This window comes from Heptranchias perlo, chromosome 3 (assembly GCF_035084215.1).
Source record: "Heptranchias perlo isolate sHepPer1 chromosome 3, sHepPer1.hap1, whole genome shotgun sequence".
Taxonomy (NCBI): Eukaryota; Metazoa; Chordata; class Chondrichthyes; order Hexanchiformes; family Hexanchidae; genus Heptranchias; species Heptranchias perlo.
In genome coordinates this window covers 93,924,896-93,950,985 of record NC_090327.1, presented here as the reverse complement: position 1 = coordinate 93,950,985, position 26,090 = coordinate 93,924,896, and the positions used below count along the sequence as shown (strand labels likewise).

The 26,090-nt window shown below is 43.8% G+C and overlaps 1 protein-coding gene across 1 annotated transcript in view; it reads right to left on the bottom strand.

The window, feature by feature from the left end:
- The window catches only part of LOC137317559 (mediator of RNA polymerase II transcription subunit 30-like), a 50,320-nt gene that overhangs the window by 7,537 nt on the left and 16,693 nt on the right, over positions 1–26,090 (bottom strand). The window contains exons 3-4 of the mRNA XM_067980815.1: positions 13,364–13,522; positions 7,071–7,181 (exon numbers count right to left, since the gene is read on the bottom strand). Of these exons, the coding sequence (XP_067836916.1) occupies positions 7,071–7,181; positions 13,364–13,522 (270 nt within the window). The remainder of the gene's footprint in view (positions 1–7,070; positions 7,182–13,363; positions 13,523–26,090) is intronic.

Genomic DNA, 26,090 nt, shown 5'->3' with positions numbered 1-26,090 from the left:
AATAAATTGGTAGTCATTCTCTTTGTGCAAAAATCCCAGGATGTGCTAGAATGTATTTGATGGAATGAAGGTCGAGCTTGGGTACAATTATATTTTTAAATAAACCAAATGTTGGAACTTTATACACTTGTGAAGGACTGAATCCTTTTTTAACTAATTTTAAAATCTATTTTACGAAACTCCTCAGGGTTCTATCCATCTCCTGCTGCAGCTCCGCTGGGAGGTTGATGGACCTGTTACGCTGGGTAAGTGCTGTTTCCGGGAGTTTCCGTAGATCCTTGTCAGGTAAGCCGAGAATTCTCCCTCCTGGACCCGGAAGGAAGCCTGGCATTGCAGTGGCGGCCAATATGTCCAGTGAGGTGGGGTGTACCATCCTCCACAAGGGCGAAAGCAGGTCTTACCAGTGTGGTCCAGGCCAGGCAAGTAGTCTCGACCTCCCAAAACAAGGAGCAAATTTTTTAAAATGTCATGGATTGGCCCTCTTGCCAGAATCATGTTGAGGATCACCTATTCTCACTCTCACCCAAACTCCGCTGGCCAGGAGTTGCTGGCCAAGTCGTCTTATTTATCCCAGGTTTCTGAAGCCAACTGCAGCATACTGACTATCATAGTGGCCGAGATTGGTTAACTCTGCACCGATCAGGGATTGCATCAGAGACCTTACAGCTTGTACGGCTCACCGACTCGCTCAGAGTAACCTGAGGCAGTATTTCTTAGGTACTGAGAGGGAAAAGCTCTTCTCATAGAAGGGAGAACACAATATGTAAGATGGTTCTGTGCATGCCCAGTTTTTAACCCTCCTCATTCAAAAATGGTGATGTTTGGGTGAATGTACTTGTGGTGTGGTACTAAGCCACCAAGTCCAAGGTTAAATCAGTCAGGCAAGACAAGAGAATGGGATACAGAAAATGGACCTAGTACGTTTGGCTGGTCAGGAGGGAAAAGAGGGAGAAAAAAATTTGCCCACTATCTGGGCTCACATAACAAGTATAGCTACTTGAGCAAGGTATCAAAGGATTTTTGGCACTTTTGGAACCCTACTTTGATATGAGACTGCTTTAAGGGGAGGGAAAGAAAAATCTGATGAAACATTGGGCCAGTAAACTGCTCATGAAATAACAGAGAGGTTAACAGGGCTCAGCAGTATTTCAGGGCAAATGGAAGAGCAAGTTCCAGAGCGCGCACATGCGGAGTCCAACGTGGAAATCCATAAATTGCTCTACCATTTGCCCTACTTGTTTGAAAGCTTCACGTTCGAGATCTCCCCGGTTGAATGGATGGACCAGCGTGAACCTGCTGCACTGCCCAGCTGGAAGCGAACTAATCTCTCCATAAAAAAGGTACGCTGGTTTTTTTAGATCTAAACTAACGTTTAACGGCGTGGTAAGTATTAATGATTGCCAAACAACCTCTCTGGCACTGAAAATTCAATTTTAAAAATGTGGAGTCTCATTCCTCCCGATATTAATTGTTGTTGGGACATTTAAAAAAACTTAAATTTAAAATTGTTATTTTTTAAAAACTTATTCTTTCTGTCTCTTATCTTAGTCTTTTAATTTTTCCCTCTTTATTTTGCTTTCCCTATCTGATTTTATAGTGAATTTACTAATCTATCTGACACTTCCTGGTTCTGACTGCGCAGCTCGACACGGATGCTACAAGCTGATTGGTTGAGGGGACAGCGAGCTCCTTTCCCCTGTCTCACTGCTCAGGGAAGACTGGGAAAGGACCACTGCACTTCTTGTAGGTCTTCATTGAAGCAAGCTGGTGCCCAGAAGCTCACAAAAAGTTTGTGGGTGAGTTAGTTACTTACGAGTGGCAGGCGATATTCGTTCGCCACTTAGTGCAATTCCCGGGCCAATAAATTGGTGTCCAGGATGGAAAGATTGAAATTCTTGAATGATAGTGGTACAACTTAAATCCTTCCTCTTTTTCTGGGATAATGGCATAACAAACAATACATTATTTCATAATTTATTGTAAAGCTGACAATTTAATTAATACCTCCTCACACACATATTTATCCATTTGATTAACTGAAGCCATCTGCCAACAAAAGGGATCCCCATTGTACACATTTTTACTACGATTTTAAAATATGCAATTGTAAGTCTTCAGACTTTCATTGCCACTTGACCCTTTACCAGCAATGGTAGATCTATTTGCACAGTAATTAGCTTGGTTTAAGTACAAAGCTCACAAGCCATAGAACAGTGGCACAACATAATGGACATTGTAAAGCATACTGACAAAAGTGCAGGAAGAGAGAGAGAAAAAAAGATTATATACTATGAATCACTTACGAAAATCATGATGTTTGGCGTGTGTCTGTGATTAGCATTATTGAGATTTGTGGTTAGACACACACAGCAGGACATTTCTTGGTTTCAATAAGTTAAAGTGAGACATTACACCACAATTAGCAAGCAATGCGTTTTTTTTAAAAATGGAAAACCAGCATTCAGGGCTCTCCCAGTGATCAAATACCCGATGTGGTGCACCAAAGAAGCCAGGAAGGTCTCAAATTCAATTCTTCGTCTACACTAAGCTAGCTGTTCTCAGCCAGGCCATTAATCGGGCACCACAACTGTCCTGAGTGCCTCCAGGCTAGGAAGAGGGAAAACTAAATAAAATGAAAAAGTCAGCAGGTTTCCATCCCTGACTGCGATTCAGAGAATGCCAGTAAATTTGATAAAGGCAAAAGGGATATGTGGAATTGTACTAAATCATCACCTTTAGGTGATGAGTTCTCATCATTACTTAGCCTGTCAGAATTTGAGATTTAAATATCAATTACCATTTATATTCAGTTAATTTGGTTTGGTAGGCATGGCAATTTATATATTGAATGAGATTTAAAGTCCAGTGCAGAAACCAGCCCTTCTGTTGCTCCCCCCCCCCCTCCCCAACAGTTTATTACTCTCTTGGTTCTAGCACACTTTGGTCACTTATTTAATTCTCCTCGATTGCTGGTAGGCTCTCCACTTACAACATAACATTTTTACATCCATTCTCCCTTTCCATTTATTTATTTTCTCCATTCCCAATGAAGTGACCTGACTTCCACCACTGCTTTTCTTCAGCTAGCTATCAGAGTGGCGCAAAAGAACCCTGGGGTGACCTGCCCTGTGATTTTATCTCCCTGCAGGAAAGTATCTGGCTTCAGGCTTGGTACCGCCTTCAGATAGTATATCCAAGATTAGGAATTCACTGAAGCTACCCTTTGAATAAAATAAGTACCTGGACAGAAACAATTATGAAGATAATAAATAGAACCGACACTCTCGCATAAATCAGGAGTGGGCTAATATAGCTAGAGAGTGTGCTCGAGAACTTGTGACACCCAATTAAAATGAAGTAGGAGGTCCTTTAAATTCATCTATCTTTTTACAAATGTTAAAAACCACCTCCAGAAAAAGAAAAACTATACACCTTATAATAGCTCACATTAGTCAAACTGCCACAACATCTGCTGTTATTTTCTGATGTTTTACCCCAAAATAAAAGCCAAGGGCATTTCTTCAGGTAGATTTGAATCACTGCATCCATCTTATAAAGATAACACTCTCAGCCATTGTGCTGTTATCAGAATGTTCCTCTTCAGAGTTGAAACTATTTACTACTGGAGTGCTTCAGTCTCATGCATTAGTAAGGAAAGGGACTCACTCATGTCAGCTTCAAAACTTTTACAAGGCAGCAATAAACACTCTCCAGATCTCTGCATAAACTACTCTTATCAAGCTCTGGAATGCTGAGGAACTTTAAATCTCTAGACATCAAAAGTCTTTGACAGGAATGTTGTTTAAACTTCCACCTCTTGTGATTTGCAGCTGCATTACAGCTGGGAGAGGAGGGATGAGGCCAACACCCCAGAAGACCTATACCTGAAATCTAGTAGATCCCAAGGAATCTGAGCAACAATGACAATGGAAAACTGTGCAGATATCTTCTGTTGAAGATTGATGTTTTAGTACTCCTGCTAACGCAAAGATTTTTTAAAAATCTTAGCAAGATCAGTGTGAAGTAAAAGAATGTGTTAAATTCAGTCAATACTGTCTTGCTGGGGTTGGACTGGACAGACAGGTTTCAGAGTGTCTGCTGTACATTTCAGATAAATTTCCAGACACCGATAGGTTTATATATATATTTTTTTTAAATGCTCCAGCCTCCACTTCTATATCTTATGATGTACAAGGATCAATTTTTAAGGTTTAATTAAATTTCATTACCACTGAGTACAGCAGTAAAGATGCTACAACAGGCCTTGGTGTCCCTGGGTTATGAGTTGTAAGGGGGAGGGGAGAAAGAGAAAAGGAAGAGAATAGTTAGCCATGGCTCCTGTCCTGATTGCATTTGAAAACCAAAAATGTGAGGACAAAAATGAGGCTCAGCAATGATAGTCAAATAGGTTGACAGAATTGTCTAGGCTCTCACATGAGGAATGGCCCTTGGGCAATATACCAGAAGGCACCCATAGAATCCTATCCTCATACAAGTTACTACCTTCACGAGAGAAGGTGAGCACTTTGAAGGGGAAAAAAAAACAATTTATCTAATTGAGATTTCTATGGATAATCCTGCTGCTTTACTATAGATGAAGCAACCACTAATACGTATCATTTTTAATATTAGTTAAGTTTCTGGGATCACAAGTCAAAATATAGTTTGAAAATCTCAAAGCATTTTGATTCGTATACATTTTGAAAGTTATTAAGCATTTGCTGGAAGGACATGGACTAATTTTTGACAATTCAGACACGGCTCAAGTTATAAACATCCAGCAATGAAAACTCAGGTCCACCACTAAAATCCTCCAGCAGTGATGAACGGAAAGGCAAGCTTTTCATAAGATGAAGAAGGGTTCCTTGCATACCCCTAGTGCTGCTCGATAGTTTGTTTTAGATCTGTGGTACACACAATTTTTGAAAATAAAAGCTCCACAGGCTGGTTTACAAGTGTTATCAGTAAACTGCTTGGATCTGGATTCAGGACAGAAAAATGTAATGACTGCTTCAGCACAATTTATCCTTTTGGAAACTTTTGGTCAATGCTTTGCAATTCCTGGAATGTCATTAACTGAGAATGATGGATTACAACCGCTCAGTGACATGAACAGAGGCTTAACCTTCACATGTATTTGAAACAATTTAATAGCTGAACAGACTGGACAACTTTTTACAAATATCACTTGCACAAAATAAGGGAGCTTCAATTCACACTAAATTATATTTCTTTTTTTTTCCCAAAAATAAGGCAAACTGATGTCACTGTCCTGCTGAACCAAGCAGGTCATATCAATTAGGACTGAATAAATGAAATCAATCAAAAAATACTGCTCTCTATTACTATCATACACGAGCAGCAATCAAATTACCTTTTTATAGAACAATGAAATCTGACGTATTGCATATTATTAGCACTGTGCTCATCTTCAGGTTATTGTGGACCATGCATGTAATTCCAAAACTTGTGGTCTCAATTATCCACAAATTTCAATTACCTACCAGGGTATCAGCACCATTATGATAGATGCTGGAGGTTCTGAAATCTTGGGAAGGGAAAAAATGTTTGTGCCAGTTTTAGCCAGCAGATGTTGCAACATCTGTACCTATGAATTACCACAGGTGGACAGAAGAGTTGCCCAATATCAGATCAGTTCAGACAAATATAAACAGATTCAAAGGAGCCCAGCTGGTGTACTGTTTTGGTCATCCTACCCCAAAGGATATAGATGCATTACAATGGTTGCAAAGAGTGACTAGGTCATTTCAGGCCTTAGGGGAGTAAGTTATGAAGAAAGGCACTAACAACTAAACTTTTTGCTGGAGAAAAGACTAAGGGTAAACCGAATACTATTTGCTCTTTTTTAAAAAATGGAACATATAGATAAGGTCAAAATAAACAAGCAATTTAGATTGGATAAGGAACATGGGACTAGAGGCCACAAGTACAAAACCCACAAGCAAGGTTGAGATTAGCATAAAAAGTATCTCCCCCCACCCCCCCAACCAAACTCTGCACAGGTAACGGACAGGAGGATGGTTGATTTGGAGTTAAATGGTATCTTTGAAAGGGGACTTGACTAGAAAAGGAACTTAACTGTAATGGAGGGGGCGGGGTGAAGAGAAGAGAGAATAATAGAATAAATTATATAAGGATTCTGGATGGAGCTGCTTGATGTGCTGAGTGGCCTTTTCTCACTCTGAAGTTTCTTATGTTCTTGCATCAGATCTGGATTTTTCAACTTTGGAGCCTCTCTTTGCTCATTAGAGTCTAATGGGAATACTTTTTGATTAGAGCACTCGCTCATTAAAAAACAAAGTTTCTTTGAAGGTTTGGTAAAAACGTCAGTTTTATTATCTGCATGAAAACACTTGAACGGGGTCTATAATGCTGCGCCAGAATGTGTAGGCATGCTCCCCGTCAGTAATGTCACTGGAACAACTGAAATGGTAGGAGACCCAATTTGAGGATCTCAGTGAGCAGAATATAAAACATATCAAAAGAACATTTTATTTTTTTTCCATAGAACATTCAGTACTTTGAACAAAGACCTACCTTCCACTTTAAGCACAGTAATAAACTTTAACAGAAGTTAATTAGAAGGGGGCAGGTGGCACTGTGGGTTGACTACACTTTCTTTTCACTTCTGGAATCCAGCCCAGACTAATGGGATGAAATCTTCTCTCTCTCTCTGCAGGCTACAAGAATCAGCTTGACAATCTCACTGAAAGACTACAGCGTGCCTCAGGTGAGAAATGGTGCAGCAGGTTGCTCTTCTAAGATTGGTGCTAAGGTATACTGTTAAGGCAAAGTGGAGGAAGCTTTACTTCTACCACACCTGGCCTAGGGATTGCACAATGCAGATACTGGATGCCCACAGTGGAGAAATGTTCCATTTCCCACCATTCACCCTATCTTGAGCACCAAACTTCACCAGAAATCATTTTCCATTGATTTGTTCATAACCGCTTCAGTGAACATTAAACCACAGCATAAAACAGGCAAAAGAACAAAACTTACACAAACATATTTTAAGTAAAATGGTCAAGAAAAAAATGTTTCTGTACCTTATTAACCTCTACAATTTCCCGCCTCTCTTCACTTGCTAAGCGGAGTTGATTTGCCAAGCTACGATCCTCGTGCTTTGTACCATCATCTTCCACATAAGGAACAAGTTGCTATGGGCATATAACAATACTTTAATAAAATCACACTTTTTTTTTTAAGTGGCATGCAGTGCCTTCTGCTTGGTGAGCACTGCTTCTACTCGTCTGAGTTGCATGTTCAAATGCCATCTGGAGGAACTTCAGCACAGTCCTTCCTAACATGTAGCCTATCGCCACAATATTGCTAAGGAAGCTCCATCTTTCAGGTGATGCATTAAATGGAGGTCCTGTTTGCCTGTCCTAGAGGGCACTAACTGCAGATTAGTCCTGGTAAATATTCTCCTACCCAACCCAACAGGAACAATATGTTCAATTTTCCTGTATCACCTTAAATAAAGGAACATTTCTTGGTCATTTAAAGACAGATGAGAGCAGGTTTTAAGTTGCTGTTTACCTACTTTAAGGCACTGTCAAAAACAGACGGACAAAACCTTGAAGATGGGGTTTCTCTTTATCTCAGTTTTTAAAAAAATTCTAATTAGCAATTAGGTAGAGCAAGATCTATTCAGGTTTCTGTAGCATTACTCAACAGTTGGGACTATCATTGCTTTTGAATACAATTTACATATTATCTGTGCTGCAGTGGCTTCCTAAAGGGGCCAAAGAGTACACTGACCACCAGACAGACGGCTCCAGTTTAACCTGGTCTGTGATACACGTCAACATACTGAGGTACGATAGAGGGCTATTGTTCTTAAATCATGTTATTAGTGATTTTAGTACAGAGCCCTTTCTTGAAATGAAGGGATTTGCAGATAGGCCCCTTTTAACTAATTCCTTAATTCCAAGCTTTTTATTTTAATTCCTATTTTACCACAACATTACAATGATAGCAATTCCACTTATTTGCACTTCTGGGGCCCAATTGCCAGCGGCGGGGGGGGGGGGGGGGGGTCGTCTGGGTGCGTGGGTAACCCGCCCAGTAAAATCGGCAGGTTCCCCACGCGATCGTAAGTAAATTGAAGCCACTTACCTTGGCTTCCAGGTTTTGCGCTGGAAAGCTGCGCAGCGGGCGGACTGCACACCCGCATCACAGGCTGTCAGCTGGAGGAGCTCTATTTAAAGGGGCAGTCCTCCACTGACTGATGCTGCAGAAAGGAGCCAAAATTACAGCATGGAGCAGCCCAAAGGGGAAGGCTGATCCCAGGTTTCATGATGCCTCACTCCAGGTCCTACTGGATGGGGTGAGGAAGAGGGGGAGGACAGAGATCTTCTCCCCAGCGGATGGGAGGAAGTGTCCTGCCTCTGCCACCACGAAGGCCTGGCTCGAGTGTCAGAGGAGGTCACCTGCACCACCAATATATCGCCCACCTGCATACAGTGCAGGAGGCACTTCAATGACCCAAGTACACTTACTCATTCCCCTACACACCGTCTGCCACATCTCCTTCTGCACTGCCAACACTACTCTATCACATCACTCCTCACACCCACTCAAAGTTCATCCTCATCTTACCTGCACTTACTCACCTCGCCAGTGCTCATCCCACCACTACCACTCAACCCAATCCTCATACAATCTCATGGCTCTGTCTCATACTCACCCTCTGATGCATCTCCTTCATAGTCAGCCTCACCCAACCTGCCGCTACCTGCACGGCAGCCACAGGGCATGCATCACATATGTGCAGTAGGAAGCGTAAGGCAAACGTGTCATGAGCGTGAAGGGGATACACATGGGTGTTAGAGGGTTTGTCATGGTTTTTACTTATATTTGATTTCTTATATTTACATTGTCACCACTACTGCCACGTCTTGGCCATTCTTGACTGGCAATAATGCCCTTTTATGAGGTTCTCCATAAACACCCTGGATGATGCCACCCATTGGGTCGCCCTACAGTGGGTGTATGTGTAGTTGCATGACTACTTTGTGCAGGTGCCTGTGGCGCAGCACTGTGTTGTGTAGCTCCACGTGGCGGAGGTGGACTGCATGCCTGGCAAGGCTGGTGATGTTGGTCGTCCTCCAATGGAGTGATGAATGCAGCAATGGAACATCCCCCACCATCCTGACGGTGAGAGTGTGAGGGGGTCCACAAAGTAGGTAAATGTATTTGGACAGCAGAGTTTAGGGTATGATTTAATAATTTTGAGTGTAGAGACAACAGTGTGGCAGGCAAAACTTTGTCTGAGGTGACAGAGTGCCCTGCTACAAAGAATGAGGGTTTACCCTGCACCTGTTAAAATGGTCCTTTGCCGCTGCCACTGGCTGCTGGCTGCAACACGTCTGTTTAAACAGGGAGTGTTTCCCCCAGCATGGGAAACACGCTCTGGGTAGTCCAAAATCCAAATCCTCCAACTAATGAGGTCTGTAAATGATCTCAAGTACCCAGATAATGATCTTAAGTGGGATCCCACTGGCTTTGATTGTCGGTGGGAGTCCTGCATGCAGGGGCTGTGCGCGCACCGATTCGCGTCATTGGGGAACCCGGAAGTGGGCAGGTTGGAGCCGGGCTCCGGACCCGCTCCGGGAATCCCCAATTTTAGGAGCTCCCCCGCCACGAACGCACCCGCTCGGCCATCCTAAAATTGACCCCCTGGTCTTTGTTGTTGAGGCAATACTTTCACCAATATGTGTTAAAAAAAAGGTTGCAAACATGAAGAGTACTTCTGCGGGAAGGGGAAGAGGAGGTAAACATTACAATACCATTAATTACATGTTAAGTTGGTTTATTAGAAAACAAATACCCCACTAATTCCAAAATGAAGTTATCCTGCCTTTATAAAAGTTGGAGAGTGTATGAAAGTTGGTTACATGGTTAGGGATTTATAGATAAATCAGTTCACTGTACTGTACATATGTAAAAGGATGTTACTTAATAGATCCTTATATTTAAAAGCTACTTACTCTGCTTTTAGCTTTCGCTCGGTAACAGAGTGCTAGGAAGTGGAATTTCCATTAGCGCAAGGTTGGCAAATTGGGGATTAAAACAAAAAGTTTAGAATCTGAATCCATTAAAAGAGGCTTGTCTGTAAATTCCTTAATAAAAAGGGATCTATGTACTAAAATCAGCATTACATTGATTTAAGAACGTTTTACTATAGAAACTGGAAAAGCCGTAGGAGTCCATCCTTACTGGAGGAAATCATGAACAGCACCTAGCAGAATCTTAGTGTGTCAAATATGGTAACTGCCATATTTGTTTAAAAGAAATAAAACATACCCAAAACTCCCTTCACTGGTAGCACTGTAGCACCTCAGTTTTACATCTCCCAGCTCTTCACCTGTATTGCAGAGAAACTCCTATACTCCAACCAACTCTACTACCCAAATTGCTGTATGCTTTTCTATAAAATATGGATAGAAAGTCTGACTTTAAAATGGGGACTGAATTACCTCTATGACTCTGGTCCAATTATCCCTCACCTCTAACCCTGCTTCATCTGTATAAATCATTGGTTAAGTCACAGCTTGAGTAATGCGTACAGTTCTGGTCACCACATTACAGGAAAGATGTGATTGCACTAGAAAGGGTGCAGAGGAGATTTACAAGGATGTTGCCAGGACTGGAGAATTTTAGCTATAAGAAAAGATTGGATAGGCTGGGGTTGTTTTCTTTGGAACAAAGGAGGCTGAGGGAAAATTTAATTGAGGTGTATAAAATTATGAGGGGCCGAGGTAGAGTGGGCAGGGAGGACCTATTTCCCTTAGCAGAGGGGTCAGTGACCCGGGGGCATAGATTTAAAGTAATTGGTAGAAGGATTAGAGGGGAGCTGAGGAGAATTTTTTTCACCTAGAGGGTGGTGGGGGTCTGGAACTCACTGCCTGAAAGGGTGGTAGAGGCAGAAACCCTCAACTCATTTAAAAAGTACTTGAATGTGCACTTGTAGTGCCGTAACCTACAGGGCTACAACCAAGTGCTAGAAAGTGGGATTAAGCTGGATAGCTCTTTATTGGCTGGCATGGACACGATGGGCCGAACGGCCTCCTTCTGTGCCGCAATTTTCTATGATTCTTTTCTAAGATTCACCTACTCTTGATCTTGACTCCCATGTACAATGCCACAGGAGATTGACTAGTTTACAAATATATTTCTACAAAAAAATTCACAATGGAATGCTGCTTCAACATATACCTCGTTATCCCTATTTCCCTATTTCATTCTATTTTGTAATTTATTCTCTCCTGAGACACGCACCATTTAGCAGCTAAGGGGGCAACAAGCTACCCCCTCCGAGGCTTCTGCTCGTTTCACTATAAGCTGAGTTGGTTCACTCGCCCTGCTTTACACAGTTGGTGAAAGTACTTGTGCATATCTGTGTTTACTCATTAGCACTGCACATTAATACTCCAGTGCACTGAACCACACACTGTCCTGAATGTAACTTTCAGAGTGATGGAACTCATGGAATATACTGATATTACTTCAAATGGAGCCAAAGTATAAAGTGAACACAAGCATTTTTATAAGAAAAAGCAATTTCTCTTCGGCAGTAATTACTTTAAGAAATGTCAACCCAACTTTTAAGTCTGAAGATTTACTTTTGTTACACACTTAACTCTAATTGGATCTCAGGTCAGATCAAACATGTCTTATTCTACTGGTGCAGCAGCACACACCCAGAGAAACACAACATTCAAACAAAATGTCATTAATAGAATTAAATACCTTTTAAAAACATATATGCTAAAATCAGTTATAATTGCTTATAGGTTTCTTGAAGAGTGTGGAGCAGAACATGGCATCATGTCTATAATCAAACCCAAGAGGAGGACCGGACAGAGGTTAGGGATAACTCTTACTCAGGTGTCAGCTTTGGCTCAGTGTTTGTACTCTCGCCAGTCAGATGATTACGGGTTCAAGCCCCACTCCAGAGACTTGAAACACATAATCAAGGCCGACACCTCAGCGCCGCACTGGGAGAGCGCAACATTATTAGAGGTGCTGTCTTTCGGATGAGACACTAAACGGGGGTCCCGTCTGCCCTCTCAGGTGGACGTTAAAGATCCCATGGCACTATTCGAAGAAGAGCAGGGGAGTTCTCCCAGTGACCTGGCCAATATTTATCATTCAACCAACATCACTATAACAGATTATGTGGTCGTCACCTCATTGCTGTTAGCGTGACCTTGCTGTACGCAAATTGGCTGATTGTTTCCCTATATTACAATTATGACTACACTTCAAAAGTATTTCATTGGCTGTAAAGTGCTTTGGAATGCCATGAGGTCCTGAAAGGCGCTATAAATGCAAGCTCTTTATGCACAACACCTTCTATTTCAATGCACAGTAACTATGCTGTAATTATTTTAAAGCCTTTTGTTAATCAATTAATTGGTCCATATCTTCTTGAATATTAATAATCTCACTTATACTTGTCACTTGGCTACATTGTTTGGTGCGATCAACCAAATAATTTGGTGGAATAGCTTCCTTCAATTCATTCATGGACAGAGTGAACAGCAGGGACCAAGGGCAGATTACGACAGAACTCCACTCACTGTCCTGCAGAGTTTTCCCCTCCATCATTTCTATTTCCTATTGCCAAGTTCGTTTTCAATCAAACTAGCTAATTTGGCATTCATTATACAAGCTTTAATAGACTCACGGGAGAACCTTTTCAAATAAATGATTTTCACTGGATAGCCTTTGTCAAATGGCTTTATTTCAGCTCCTCAAAGAAGTCCGGCAGATTAGTGAGACATAATTTACTGCTTTGAAATCCATACTGTCTACTACTTGGGGCCTCTGCTCACTTTAGAGGAATGTGGATAACATCCGTAAAATACGCTCCAGCTTTCACCATCATGGATGTTAAGTTAACTAGTCAATGGTCAATAATACCCAAGGTCGTCTCTCACTTGATATTTAAGTATCAGGATAACATTGTGTGGACTACTGCCCAGAAGGTATTGGCTGAAAAAGTAATACAGTAATGGTACCCTTTGTGCAACATTACAAGCCGGAATTCACAACACATCGTTCAAAGCAATAGGCCAAGAGGTTTGTGAATAAACTATTGAAATTTAATTTAGTTCAGATGCTACAGACACTATTTCAGGGGGTGGGAGCAAGGAAATATTGAATCAGGGGTTGTTCCCCCTCCCATATATATACATTTTTGGCATGGTTTATGTCTCCCTTGGCTCCAAATCCTGGAATTGCCCAGGATGTGCCCAACTTTTTATATGTGGTTGCTCCTCCGTCAGTTGCCCTCTAAATAAAGCACAAACCAGTTCGAGATGCTTCTTACCTCCATTGGGACAGGATCTAGGCCTGCGCAGTTTTCATTGCATTTGTCATAGACTAGGCGCAACTTCCTAAAGAGCACAGACAGCTGGCGGAGGTGTTCTTGCAGTTTCCCCTGCCGGTCCTGGTGGGTGGCAGTGTGATATGACACACCATTTGGCAACTGAAATGCAGATAGCATAACTAGGTTGAGACTTTTATCTTAAAGATAAATAATTATCACACCAGTGTGAAATAACTGCAGCTGTAGGCAATCCACAAACAAATCCTTGAGAGTATCCAAAACAACACTGTTTGGAGTTACTGAATAAAATGGTTTTATCACAGCAGTCGTCATTAGGTGCTATAAAAGTTATTTAATGACTAAGATTTCTCTTAAGTTTGCTACTGACATCTGGGTTTAGTTCAGTTTAAGCACAATACACTTTAGTCATTAGGTTCCCAAAGTCAACATACAAAAACACCTTTTTACAGCAACAACAGGATGCTTTACATGGCTAAGCTATAGGAAGCAGGAAAACTAATGATGATCCAAGCATGGTGACATAATTATACCTTTTCCTGACATGTTTGACCTGCCAGACTTGATTCAGTATTTCAAAAGCAAAAAACTGTCTTATTTGACCCAGGAAAAGTGGGAACCATGGAGAGGAGAGAGGATAGAGATAAACAGGAAAACAAGACTCGATAAAGAGACAAGAAACAGGTAGTTTGCAGACACAGATTAAAATGGTGATTTTTTAAAGTAATGTTTTTGCAATACTGAAGTGTCAGAAAAATCCTTCCCCATCTCCAAAAACCCTGTCAGTTACATGCCTGACTTGAATGGACACTGTTACAGTATGATTCCTTTTGCCTTTAGACAAACAAAATGCCTTCTCCCATAAACACAGGTAAACAGCTACAGTAGGTGCCGATAAAAAACAATTGTAATAACTGTATTACTCCTCATTTCCCCCCTGGATTTTTTTGCCAATTATCTTAAATCTGTGTCCTCTGGTTACTGACCCTCCTGCCGGTGGAAACAGTTACTCCCCATCTACTCTATCAAAACCCCTCATAATTTTGAAAAGCTCTATCATATCCCCCTTTAACCTTCTCTGCACTAAGAACAATACCAGCTTCTACAGTCTCTCCACACAACTGAAGTCCCTCATCCTTGGTACCTTTCTGATGAATATCCTCTACACCCTTTCCAAGGCCTTGACATCCTTCCTTCCTAAAGTCTCCTCATTTTTCCTTCCAAAATGCATCACTTTACACTTCTCTGCATTAAATCTCATCTGCCACGTCTGCCCATTTCACCAGTCTGTTGATGTCCTCCTCGATTCTTGTCCTTGCTACTATTCTCCTCACTGTTTACTACATTTCCAAGCTTTGTGTCATCTGCAAACTTTGAAATTATGCCCTCTATACCCAAGTCCAGATCATTAATATATATCAAAAATAGCAATGGTCCCAATATCGACCCTTGGGGGACAACAGCAGTTCCCTCCAGCCTGAAAAACAACCGTTCAGAACTATTCTCTGCTTTCTGTCTTTTAGTCAATTTTGCATCCATGCTGCCACTGCCCCTTTAATCCCATGGGCTTCAATCTTGCTAACAAGTTTAGTATGTAGCACTTTATCAAATGTCTTCTGAAAGTCCACATACACAACATCAACTGCACTACCTTCATCAGCCCTCTCCGTTATTTCATTGAAGGACTCAATCAAGTTTGTCGTCATACACAAGTTGCCTTTAACAAATCCATGTTGGCTATCATCTATTAACCCATGTTCTTCCAAGTGACAATTAATTTTGTCCCAGATTATGGTCTCTCGAATTTTTTCCAACACTGACGTTAGGCTGACTGGCCTACAGTTATCTGGTTTATCTCTCTCCACTTTTTTGAACAGGGGTGTAATATTTGCAACCATCCAGTCCTCCGGCACCACTCCTGTATCCAAGGAGGATTGAAAGATTGTGGCCAAAGTCTCTGCTATTTCCACCCTTACTTCCCTCAGCAACCTAGGATGCATCCCATCTGGACCAGGTGACTTTTCTACTTTGAACGCTGCCATCTGTTTACGTACCTCCTCTTTACCTATTTCTATCTTAACCAATTTCACTACTGCCTCTTCCTTTACTGTAACATTGGCAGCATCCTCTTCTTTAGTGAAGATAGATTAAAAAACTCATTTGGTACCTCAGCCATGCCTTCTGCCTCTACAAGATTTCCTTTTGGTGCCTAATCGGCCCCACCCTTTCTCCGACTATCCTTTCACTCTTTATATGTTTATAAAATACTTTTGTGTTCCCTTTTATGTTACCCGCTAATTTTTTCACATACATTCTCTTTGCTTCTTTTATTTCCTTTTTCAGTTCTTCTCTGCACTTTCTATATTCTGTTTGATTCTCTACTGTATTATGATCCTGACATTTATCATAAGCCTCCTTTTTCTGTTTCATTTTAATCCCAATTTCTTTATAAGCCAGGCAGCCCTAGCTTTGGATGCCCTTCCTTTCCCCCTCATAGGAATGTGTCTAGTCTGTACCCGAACTATCTCCTCCTTGAAAGCCTCCCATTGCTCATTTACTGTTTTACCCGATAATCTTTCTTTCCATTCCACCTGGGCCAGATCCCTTTTAGACTCCCTGAAATTAGCCATCTTTCAGTTGAATTGCTTCACCGTTGATTGTTCTTTGTCCTTTTCCATAACTATTCTAAACCTAATGATATTTTGATCACTGTTTTCCAAATGCTCCCCCACTGAAACATGCTCCACTTGCCCCAGAACAAGATCCAGCACCACCGTCCTTCCTTGTTGGGCTGGAAACATAATTACAGTACAGCTTTAAAGTTCAATTTTCCCTTGGGAGTGCACTTCCAAACAAACCTTAAATGACACTATCCAGCACAATGGTATGAATAAATATTAATTCATCTGTTTACTACATGATGCTATTTAGTGCATTACACAAAATACAATTCAGAATTCTAATTTGATGGGACCTGCACCAACTCACATTGCCCTGAAGGAAAACTAAATTTGATCTCTAACCCACAGAAAAATAAAAACGATTCCCCCTGCAGAGGCTATAGGATAGGCTATAAGCTTCTGTTGTGTGAAATAAACATATAGTTCAAAGAATGCATAAGACTCTATAAGATAGTTAATCTTGTCTGCATCCTCAATACAGCGTATCATAGACTCATAGAAAGGTTCCAGCATAGAAGGAGGCCATTTGGCCCATCGAGTCGGCGCCAGCTCTATGCAAGACAATCCAGCTAGTCCCACTCCCCCGCCCTATCCCCATAGCCCTGCAAATTTTTGCCTTTCAAGTACTTATCCAGTTCCCTTTTGAAGGCCATGATTGAATCTGCCTCTATCACCCCCTCGAGCAGTGCATTCTAGATCCTAGCCACTCGCTGTGTAAAAAGTTGTTCCTCATGTCACCTTTGGTTCTTTTGCCAATCACCTTAAACCTACGTCTTCCGGTTTTTGACCCTTCCACCAATGGGAACAGCTTCACTCTATCTACTCTGTCTAGACCCTTCATGATTTTGAACACCTCCATCAAATCTCCTCGCAACCTTCTCAGTTCTAAGGAGAAAAACCCCAGCTTCTCCAGTCTAGCCATGTAACTAAAGTCCCTCATCCCCGGAATCATTCTAGTAAATCTCTTCTGCACCCTCTTTAAGGCCATCACATCTTTCCTAAAGTGCGGTGCCCAGAACGGGACACAATACTCTAGTTGTGGCCGAACCAGTGTTTTAGAAAGGTTCACCTTAACTTCCTTACTTTTCTACTCTATGCCTCTATTTATAAAGCCCAGGATCCCGTATGCTTTTTTAACTGCTTTCTCAACCTGCCCTGCCACCTTGAACGATTTGTGTACATATACCCCCATATTGCTCTGTTCCTTTACACCTTTTAGAATTGTGCCCGTTAGTTTATATTGCCTCTCCTCATTTTTCCTACCGAAATGTATCACCTCGTATTTTTCTGCATTAAATTTCATCTGCCACGTGTCCACACATTTCACCAGCCTGTCTATATCCTCTTGAAGTCTATCACTATCGTCCTCACTGTTCACTACCCTTCCAAGGGGACATGTGCCAAAATTGGGAGAGCTGTCCCACAGACTAGTTAAGCAACAGCCTGACATAGCCATACTCACAAAATCATACCTTTCAGCCAACATCCCAGACTCTTCCATTACCATCCCTGGGTATGTCCTGTCCCACCGGCAGGACAGACCAACAAGAGGTGGCAATACGGTGATCTCATGGCATCAGGTCAAACATGGGCAAGGAAACCTCCCGCTGATTACCACCTACCGCCCTTCCTCAGCTGATGAATCAGTCCTCCTCTATGTTGAGCACCACTTGGAGGAAGCACTGAGGGTAGCAAGGGCACAGAATGTACTCACCAAGAGTACCTCGGTAGCACCGCTACTGACCGAGCTGGCAGAGTCTTGAAAGACATAGCTGCCAGACGGGGCCTGTGGCAGGTGGTGAGTGAACAAACGCGAGGGAAAAACCTACTTGACCTCGTCCTCACCAATCTACCTGTCGCAGAAGCATATGTCCATGACAGTATTGGTAGGAGTGACCACCGCACAGTCCTCGTGGAGATGAAGGCCAGTCTTTGCACTGAGGACACCATCCAACGTGTTGTGTGGCACTATCACCGTGCTAAATGGGATAGATTCAGAACAGATCTCGCAGCTCAAAACTGGGCATCCATGAGGCGCTGTGGGTCACCAGCAGCAGCAGAATTGTATTCCAGCTCAATCTGTAACCTCATGGCCCGGCATATTCCTCACTCTACCATTACCAATAAGCCAGGGGATCAACCCTGGTTCAATGAGGAGTGTAGAAGAGCATGCCAGGAGCAGCACCAGGCATACCTAAAATGAGGTGCCAACCTGGTAAAGCTACAACTCAGGACAAAATGCATGCTAAACAGCAGAAGCAACATGCCATAGACAGAGCTAAGCGATTCCACAACCAACGGATCAGATCAAAGCTCTGCAGTCCTGCCACATCCAGTCGTGAATGGTGGTGGACAATTAAACAACTAACGGGAGGAGGAGGCTCTGTAAACATCCCCATCCTTAATGATGGCGGAGTCCAGCACGTGAGTGCAAAAGACAAGGCTGAAGCATTTGCAACCATCTTCAGCCAGAAGTGCCGAGTGGATGATCCATCTCGGCCTCCTCCCGATATCCCCACCATCACAGAAGCCAGTCTTCAGCCAATTCGATTTACTCCACGTGATATCAAGAAACGGCTGAGTGCACTGGATACAGCAAAGGCTATGGGCCCTGACAACATCCCAGCTGTAGTGCTGAAGAGTTGTGCTCCAGAACTAGCTGCGCCTCCAGCCAAGCTGTTCCAGTACAGCTACAACACTGGCATCTACCCGACAATGTGGAAAATTGTCCAGGTATGTCCTGTCCACAAAAAGCAGGACAAATCCAATCCAGCCAATTGCCGCCCCATCAGTCTACTCTCAATCATCAGGAAAGTGATGGAAGGTGTCGTCGACAGTGCTATCAAGCGGCACTTACTCACTAATAACCTGCTCACCGATGCTCAGTTTGGGTTCCGCCAGGACCACTCGGCTCCAGACCTCATTACAGCCTTGGTCCAAACATGGACAAAAGAGCTGAATTCCAGAGGTGAGGTGAGAGTGACTTGATATTAAGGCAGCATTTGACCGAGTGTGGCATCAAGGAGCCCTAGTAAAATTGAAGTCAATGGGAATCAGGGGAAAATTCTCCAATGGCTGGAGTCATATCTAGCACAAAGGAAGATGGTAGTTGTTGTTGGAGGCCAATCATCTCAGCCTCAGGGCATTGCTGCAGGAGTTCCTCAGGGCAGTGTCCTAGGCCCAACCATCTTCAGCTGCTTCATCAATGACCTTCCCTCCATCATAAGGTCAGAAATGGGGATGTTCGCTGATGATTGCACAGTGTTCAGTTCCATTCGCAACCCCTCAGATAATGAAGCAGTCCGAGCCCGCATGCAGCAAGACCTGGACAACATCCAGGCTTGGGCTCATAAGTGGCAAGTAACATTCACGCCAGATAAGTGCCAAGCAATGACCATCTCCAACAAGAGAGAGTCTAACCACCTCCCGATGACATTCAACGGCATTACCATCGCCGAATCCCCCACCATCAACATCCTGGGGGTCACCATTGACCAGAAACTTAACTGGACCAGCCATATAAATACTGTGGCTACAAGAGCAGGTCAGAGGCTGGGTATTCTGCGGCGAGTGACTCACCTCCTGACTCCCCAAAGCCTTTCCACCATCTACAAGGCACAAGTCAGGAGTGTGATGGAATACTCTCCACTTGCTTGGATGAGTGCAGCTCCAATAACACTCAAAAAGCTCGACACCATCGAGGACAAAGCAGCCCGCTTGATTGACACCCCATCCACCACCCTAAACATTCACTCCCTTCACCACCGGCGCACAGTGGCTGCAGTGTGTACCATCCACAGGATGCACTGCAGCAACTCGCCAAGGCTTCTTCGACAGCACCTCCCAAGCCCGTGACCTCTACCACCTAGAAGGACAAGAGCAGCAGGCACGTGGGAACAACACCACCTGCACGTTCCCCTCCAAGTCACACACCATCCCGACTTGGAAATATATCGCCGTTCCTTCATCGATGCTGGGTCAAAATCCTGGAACTCCCTCCCTAACAGCACTGTGGGAGAACAGTCACCACACGGACTGTAGCGGTTCAAGAAGGTGGCTCACCACCACCTTCTCAAGGGCCATTAGGGATGGGCAATAAATGCTGGCCTCGCCAGCGACGCCCACATCCCATGAATGAATAACTTTATCAAACGCCTTTTGAAAGTCCATATACACCACATCAACTGCATTGCCCTCATCGACCCTCTCTGTTACCTCATCAAAAAACTCTATCAGGTTAGTTAAACACGATTTGCCTTTAACAAATCCGTGCTGGTTTTCCCTAATCAATCCACACTCGTCCAAGTGACTGTTAATTCTGTCCAGGATTATTGTTTCGAAAAGTTTCCCTACCACCGAGGTTAAACTGACTGGCCTATAGTTGCTGGATTTATCCTTACACCCTTTTTTGAACAAGAGTCTAACATTTGCAATTCTCCAGTCCTCTGGCATCACCCCCGTATCTAAAGGATGTTTGGAAGATTATGGCCAATACCCCCGCAATTTCCACCCTTACTTCTCTCAGCAACCTAGGATGCATCCCATCCAGACCGGGTGACTTATCTACTTTAAGTACAGCTGGACTTATTTCTAGAGTAGAGTACCTCTATCAATTTTTAGCCCATCCAGTACCTTAACTATATCCTCCTTTACTGAGACTCTGGCAGCATCTTCTTCCTTGGTAAAGAAGTACTCAGCCAACCCCACTGCCTCCATGAGTAGATCTCCTTTATGGTCCCTAATCGGCTGCACCCCTCCTCTTATTGCCCGTTTACTGTTTACATGTCTGTAGAAGACTTTTGGATTCCGTTTTATGTTGGCCGCCAGTCTATTCTCATACTCTCTCTTTGCCCCTCTTATTTCCTTTTTCACTTCCCCTCTGAACTTTCTATATTCTGCCTGATTCTCACTTATTTTATCAACCTGACACCTGTCATACACCCCTTTTTTTCGTTTCATCTCACTCACTATCTCTTTTGTCATCCAGGTAGCTCTGGCTTCAGTTGCCCTACCTTTCTCCCTCATGGGAATTTACCTAGACTGTAGCCATGCATCCATCACCTCGAGAGGCTGTCCATTGTTCAATTACAGTTTTGCCTGCCAATCTTTGATTCCAATTTACCCGGGCCAGATCTGTTCTCATCCCACTGAAATTGGCCCTCCTCCAATTGAGTATTTTTATTTTAGAGTGGTCCTTTTCCATAGCTATTCTAAACTTTTTGATACTATGCTCCCTAAATGCTCCCCCACTGACACTTGCTCCACTTGGTGCACCTCATTCCCTAGAACCAAGTCCAGCAATGCCTCCTTCCTCGTTGGACCGGAAATGTAGTGGGTCAAGAAAGTTATCCTGAACACATTTTAAAAATTCCTCCCCCTCTTTGCCCCTTATATTATTATCCCAGTCTATATTAGGATAGTTGAAGTCCCCAGTTATCACTACTCTACAGCTTTTGCACCTCTCTCTAATTTCTCTGCAAATTTGCTCCTCTATATCCTTCCCACTAGTTGGTGGCCTATAGAATACACCAAGTGCAATAGCACCTCCATTGCTTCTTAACTCTAACCAAATAGATTCTGTCCTTAACCCCTCCAGGACATCCTCTCTCTCCAGCACTGCAATATTCTCCTTAATCAATACTACCACCCCCACCCGCCCCCCTCCTTTCTTTCCTTCCCTATCTTTCCTGAACACCTTGTATCTAGGAATATTTAGTACCCAATCCTGCCCTTTTTTGAGCCAGGTCTCTCATCACCATGACATCATATTCCCATGTGGCTATTTGCGCTTGCAGCTCACCAACCTTGTTTACCATGCTTCGTGCGTTTACACACATGCACTGCAAACCAGTCTTAGACTTTCTTGTACTCTCTCTTAGTCTGATCCCACTTAATACTGTACTATTTCTTGCTCTAGTGCTATCTTTCTTTCCCGATCCTTTGTGCCCCTTGTTTCTCCTTTCCAATGCTACATCCTGGTGCTTCTCACTCTGCCAAATCAGTTTAAGCCCCCCCCACAGCACTAGCAAACTTCCCCACGAGGACATTGGTCCCAGCTCCGTTGAGGTGCAACCCATCCGGCCTGTACAGATCCCACCCTCCCCAGAACTGATCCCAATGCCCCAGGAATCTAAAGCCCTCCCTCCTGCACCATCTCTTCAGCCATGCATCCATCTGCTCTATCCTCCTATTTCTATACTCACGAGCGCGTGGCACCGGGAGTAATCCGGAGATTACTACCTTTGAGGTCCTGCTTGTTAATCTCTTTCCTAACTCCTGAAAATCTGCCTGCAGGACTTCATCCCTCTTTCTACCTATGTCGTTGGTACCGATTTGGACCACGACCTCTGGCTATTCACCCTCCCCCTCCAGAATGTTCTGCAGCCGCTCAGTGACATTCTTGACCCTGGCACCAGGGAGGCAACATACCATCTTGGAATCACGTCTGCAGCTACAGAAACGCCTGTCTGCTCTCCTAACTATAGAATCCCCTATCACTATTGCTCTCCTGATCTTTCTATTTCCCTCCGTACAGCTGAGCCACCCATGGTGCTATGGTCTTGGCTCTGGCTGCACTCCACAGAGGAACCCTCTCCCTCACCAGTATTCAGAACTGAGAACTACACGGGGGACTCCTGCACTACATGCCTGGTCCTCCTTGTCTGTCTGGCGGTCACCCAGTCCCTCTGCCTGCACTCAAGCTGCGGGTTGACCACCTCCTGAAACGTGTTATCCATGTAACACTCAGCCTCGCGGATACACTGCAGTAACACCAGCTGCTGCTCAAGATCCGAAACCCAGAGCTCGAGCTCCTCCAGCTGACGACACTTCCTGCACCTGTGGATGTCCAGGACATGGGAAGCGTCCTGGAATTCCCACTTGGCACAGGATATGCATTCCACGGGACTAAGCTGCCCTGCCATGCCTCGATTTATTAGATTAACTAAACTTAACTGAAAATAAACTAAAGACTTAAAAACAAAAGTGTAGGAGGGGCCCTGCAGAATGCTAGCTCTCAGCATTAGAAGTTCCTTATCTCACACAGTGCAGGACTGTGAGTACTCAGTCCAGCTACAGATACTTTCTTGGCTAATGTCCCTAATTACCCTCCTTTAGGGAGTGTCACAAATTTCAAGTCTGCCCTAGATACTTACTTAGGTTCAGTTTCACCGGTCAATCCCGTAAGCAGACGCCGTATCCTTTACTACGCAATATCTAGTTATACAATAGCATGATATCAAGGCTATAACGATAAAATGCTACGTTGAGTGTACTGGATTCTGTGCCCTATGCGTGTTTCGCCTGTATTCTGGAAGGTGGACTGATAAGCACGCTAGTGATAAGAGGCTAATTGTAAACCAACAAACTGGTTTACTTTATATGAAATGTATGAGTGAACAGAATACTGTTTTCACAGTGAGTTTTACCTATTTTTCTGTTGATCAAACATAATAAATTACACAAACTTTACCTTTCATATGGGCCTAATTCACTTTGCCAGTCAGTATTGCTAGCTGAATGGCACACACTTAGAAAAAGAGTTTTCTGACTCTCTCACTGACTATTCCAAACTGACGTTTTGAGAGAGAGAGAGAGAGAGAGAGAGAGAGAGAGAGAGAGAGAGAGAGATAGATAGAACATGCTACAGTGAGCGAGAGCCAAAGGTTAACTTCTGCCCCAAGGATTGGTTTGACAAGCTGCCAATCTAAACTGACACCTCACAATAGAAACCGCCCCTCCTTGGTGCTGGTGCTACAGCAACCATTGTCTGACCAGCTAGGCCCCTTGCCCACACCTCTGAAAGGAAACCAATCTAACATTAGCGATCCAAATGCCTCTAGGGGGTGTTGGACAAACCTCAGTCTCAAATTAATCTGGCCTGCAAGGAACACAATTCTGTTAGTTCCTGTGCCTGGTAACCCAAGGTAATTGATCAAATCAAAATCCCAGAAAGCTTGGAGTTTACCCCTTGTGGACTGAACTTAACTTCACAGCAACATCACGTAAATTAACCCAAATCCCTTCTAGGCCAAATAGGCAAAACTCCCAAAATGTAACAGTATGATATTTACATTTAGTTTTGCATTATGTTTGAACTATCTGTATGGCAACATAACCCAAAAGGTACTCAGTGCTAACTGGCCCTGGAAGCTTCAGTCATACCTTCTAGACTGACAGTTACCTTCTTGAAGGGATTGGATGTGATCATCATTTGATTTACATTACATTTATTGCTAACATTCTCTGCCAATCAATGCTTGCATGAGCCTGGCACTGTGTGCATTTGCAGATGCCCCCCTCCGCCCCGTTTCAGTTGCCAGTTGATATTGTTGTCACCAAGGGGGTAATTTTAAGCTCCAAGAATGGGTGGGTTGGGGGCGGTAGGGCAGTGAAAATACTAACTTTCGGGAGCGGGACCGCATCCTGGCTCCAACGTGCCCACTTCCGGGTTTGACCCAGACGCCTTAGGATACACGCGCACAACAGAAACCCGGAAGTTTCGCCAGCACTTAAAGCCGCCGGGCCTACATTTAAAGGGCAATTTAGGCACTTAAAGCACTTAAGGGGATTAACTTTTTATGGATTGGACAGCAAAATCGGATTTAACTCAAATTGAGCGTGTCTCCCGTGGCTTCTAAAACACGCCATAGAAACGGAGGAGACTTGCAGCCAAACCTCATTTAGCCCTTTAAACCAGTGACTGACACATCTCAATAAAAGCTGAAGTTATGAAGCTGGGCACTCTGTTCTTTCAGACCAATCTTTGGCTGCGAGTTCTTTGTGCTTAGACTGAGATTTCTTTGTTGAAAGAGAATTCTTGTGTTCAGACAAAGTTACCTGCATTTTGGAGCCTCTCAAACTGACAAGATCATGATGGGGGGCATGATGGATCTATTCCACAGCACATCCGAGGAGGAGACACGTCATGATCCGAGTCAGGCACGTCGTGCAGTTCTGGGATTTGCAAGTGCACATGACAGAGGTGCACAACAAGGACCTGGAGAAGAGCAGAGAGGGGACCAACAGAGGGGCAGAGGTCGCAGGAGGCACTACCCATGTGAGGGGGTCTACAGGCAGAGGCTGAGCTGCCTGGACCTCTCCGAGGAGCAGTGCCTACGCAGGCTCGGATTGAGTCAGCAGGTGGTTGCAGACACCTGCAACGTTCTTCCTGCAGAGTTGCTCCCGGCTGGGCCTGGTAGCCACGCATTGCCCGTCACAATTAAAGTCACCATTGCCCTCAATTTCTTCGGATCCATCGGATTCTCTGGATCCTTCCAGGGCGCCACTGGTGACGTCTCTATCGTCTCCGACAGGTCATGGATACTTTATTTGCCAGGACATTCAACTACATCAACTTCCCCCACAATGACATCAGCCAGTCAGAGAGCAGTGGGTTTCAAAACCAGAGTCACATCACCACCAGGTCTGTCATTGAACAAGCCATAGGAATGCTCAAGATGCGCTTCAGGTGCCTGGATAGATCTGGGGGAGCCCTTCAGTACTCACCAGCGAGGGTGTGCAAAAAATCGTCGTTTGCACAATATCGCTCAGCAGAGAGGGTTACAGGTGGAGGGGGTTGAATGTGCACGTGAAGCATCCTCACCTGCCGGCAACACTGAAGGGGGGGGGGGGGGGGGGAGGGGGAAGAGGAGGAGGAGGAGGAAGAGGAGAATGATGATGGGGACACAACGCCAGAGCAGTTTCGCACATTGCTGCTCGTAATGCTAGGGATTCCCTCATCTCTAACAGGTTCTCATAATTATATCTGCAAATTGAAAACTTTGAACTGCTCAGGACACCTGGAACAACCACCATCCCACCACCCCCCCTCCATTTGCACAAAATAGTCCTTCACTCATGCATACTCCCATTGCTCACGCGGCCAATGGGTGGCATCATTGTTTTGCCATTCATGATGAAGCACATGAAAGGGCAAATTCACAAAAGGGACTCAATAATGGGCAAGATGTGGCAGTGGTGGTGAGAATGGGGCAGAAATTGCTCAAAAAGAACGGTGAGCTCAACAG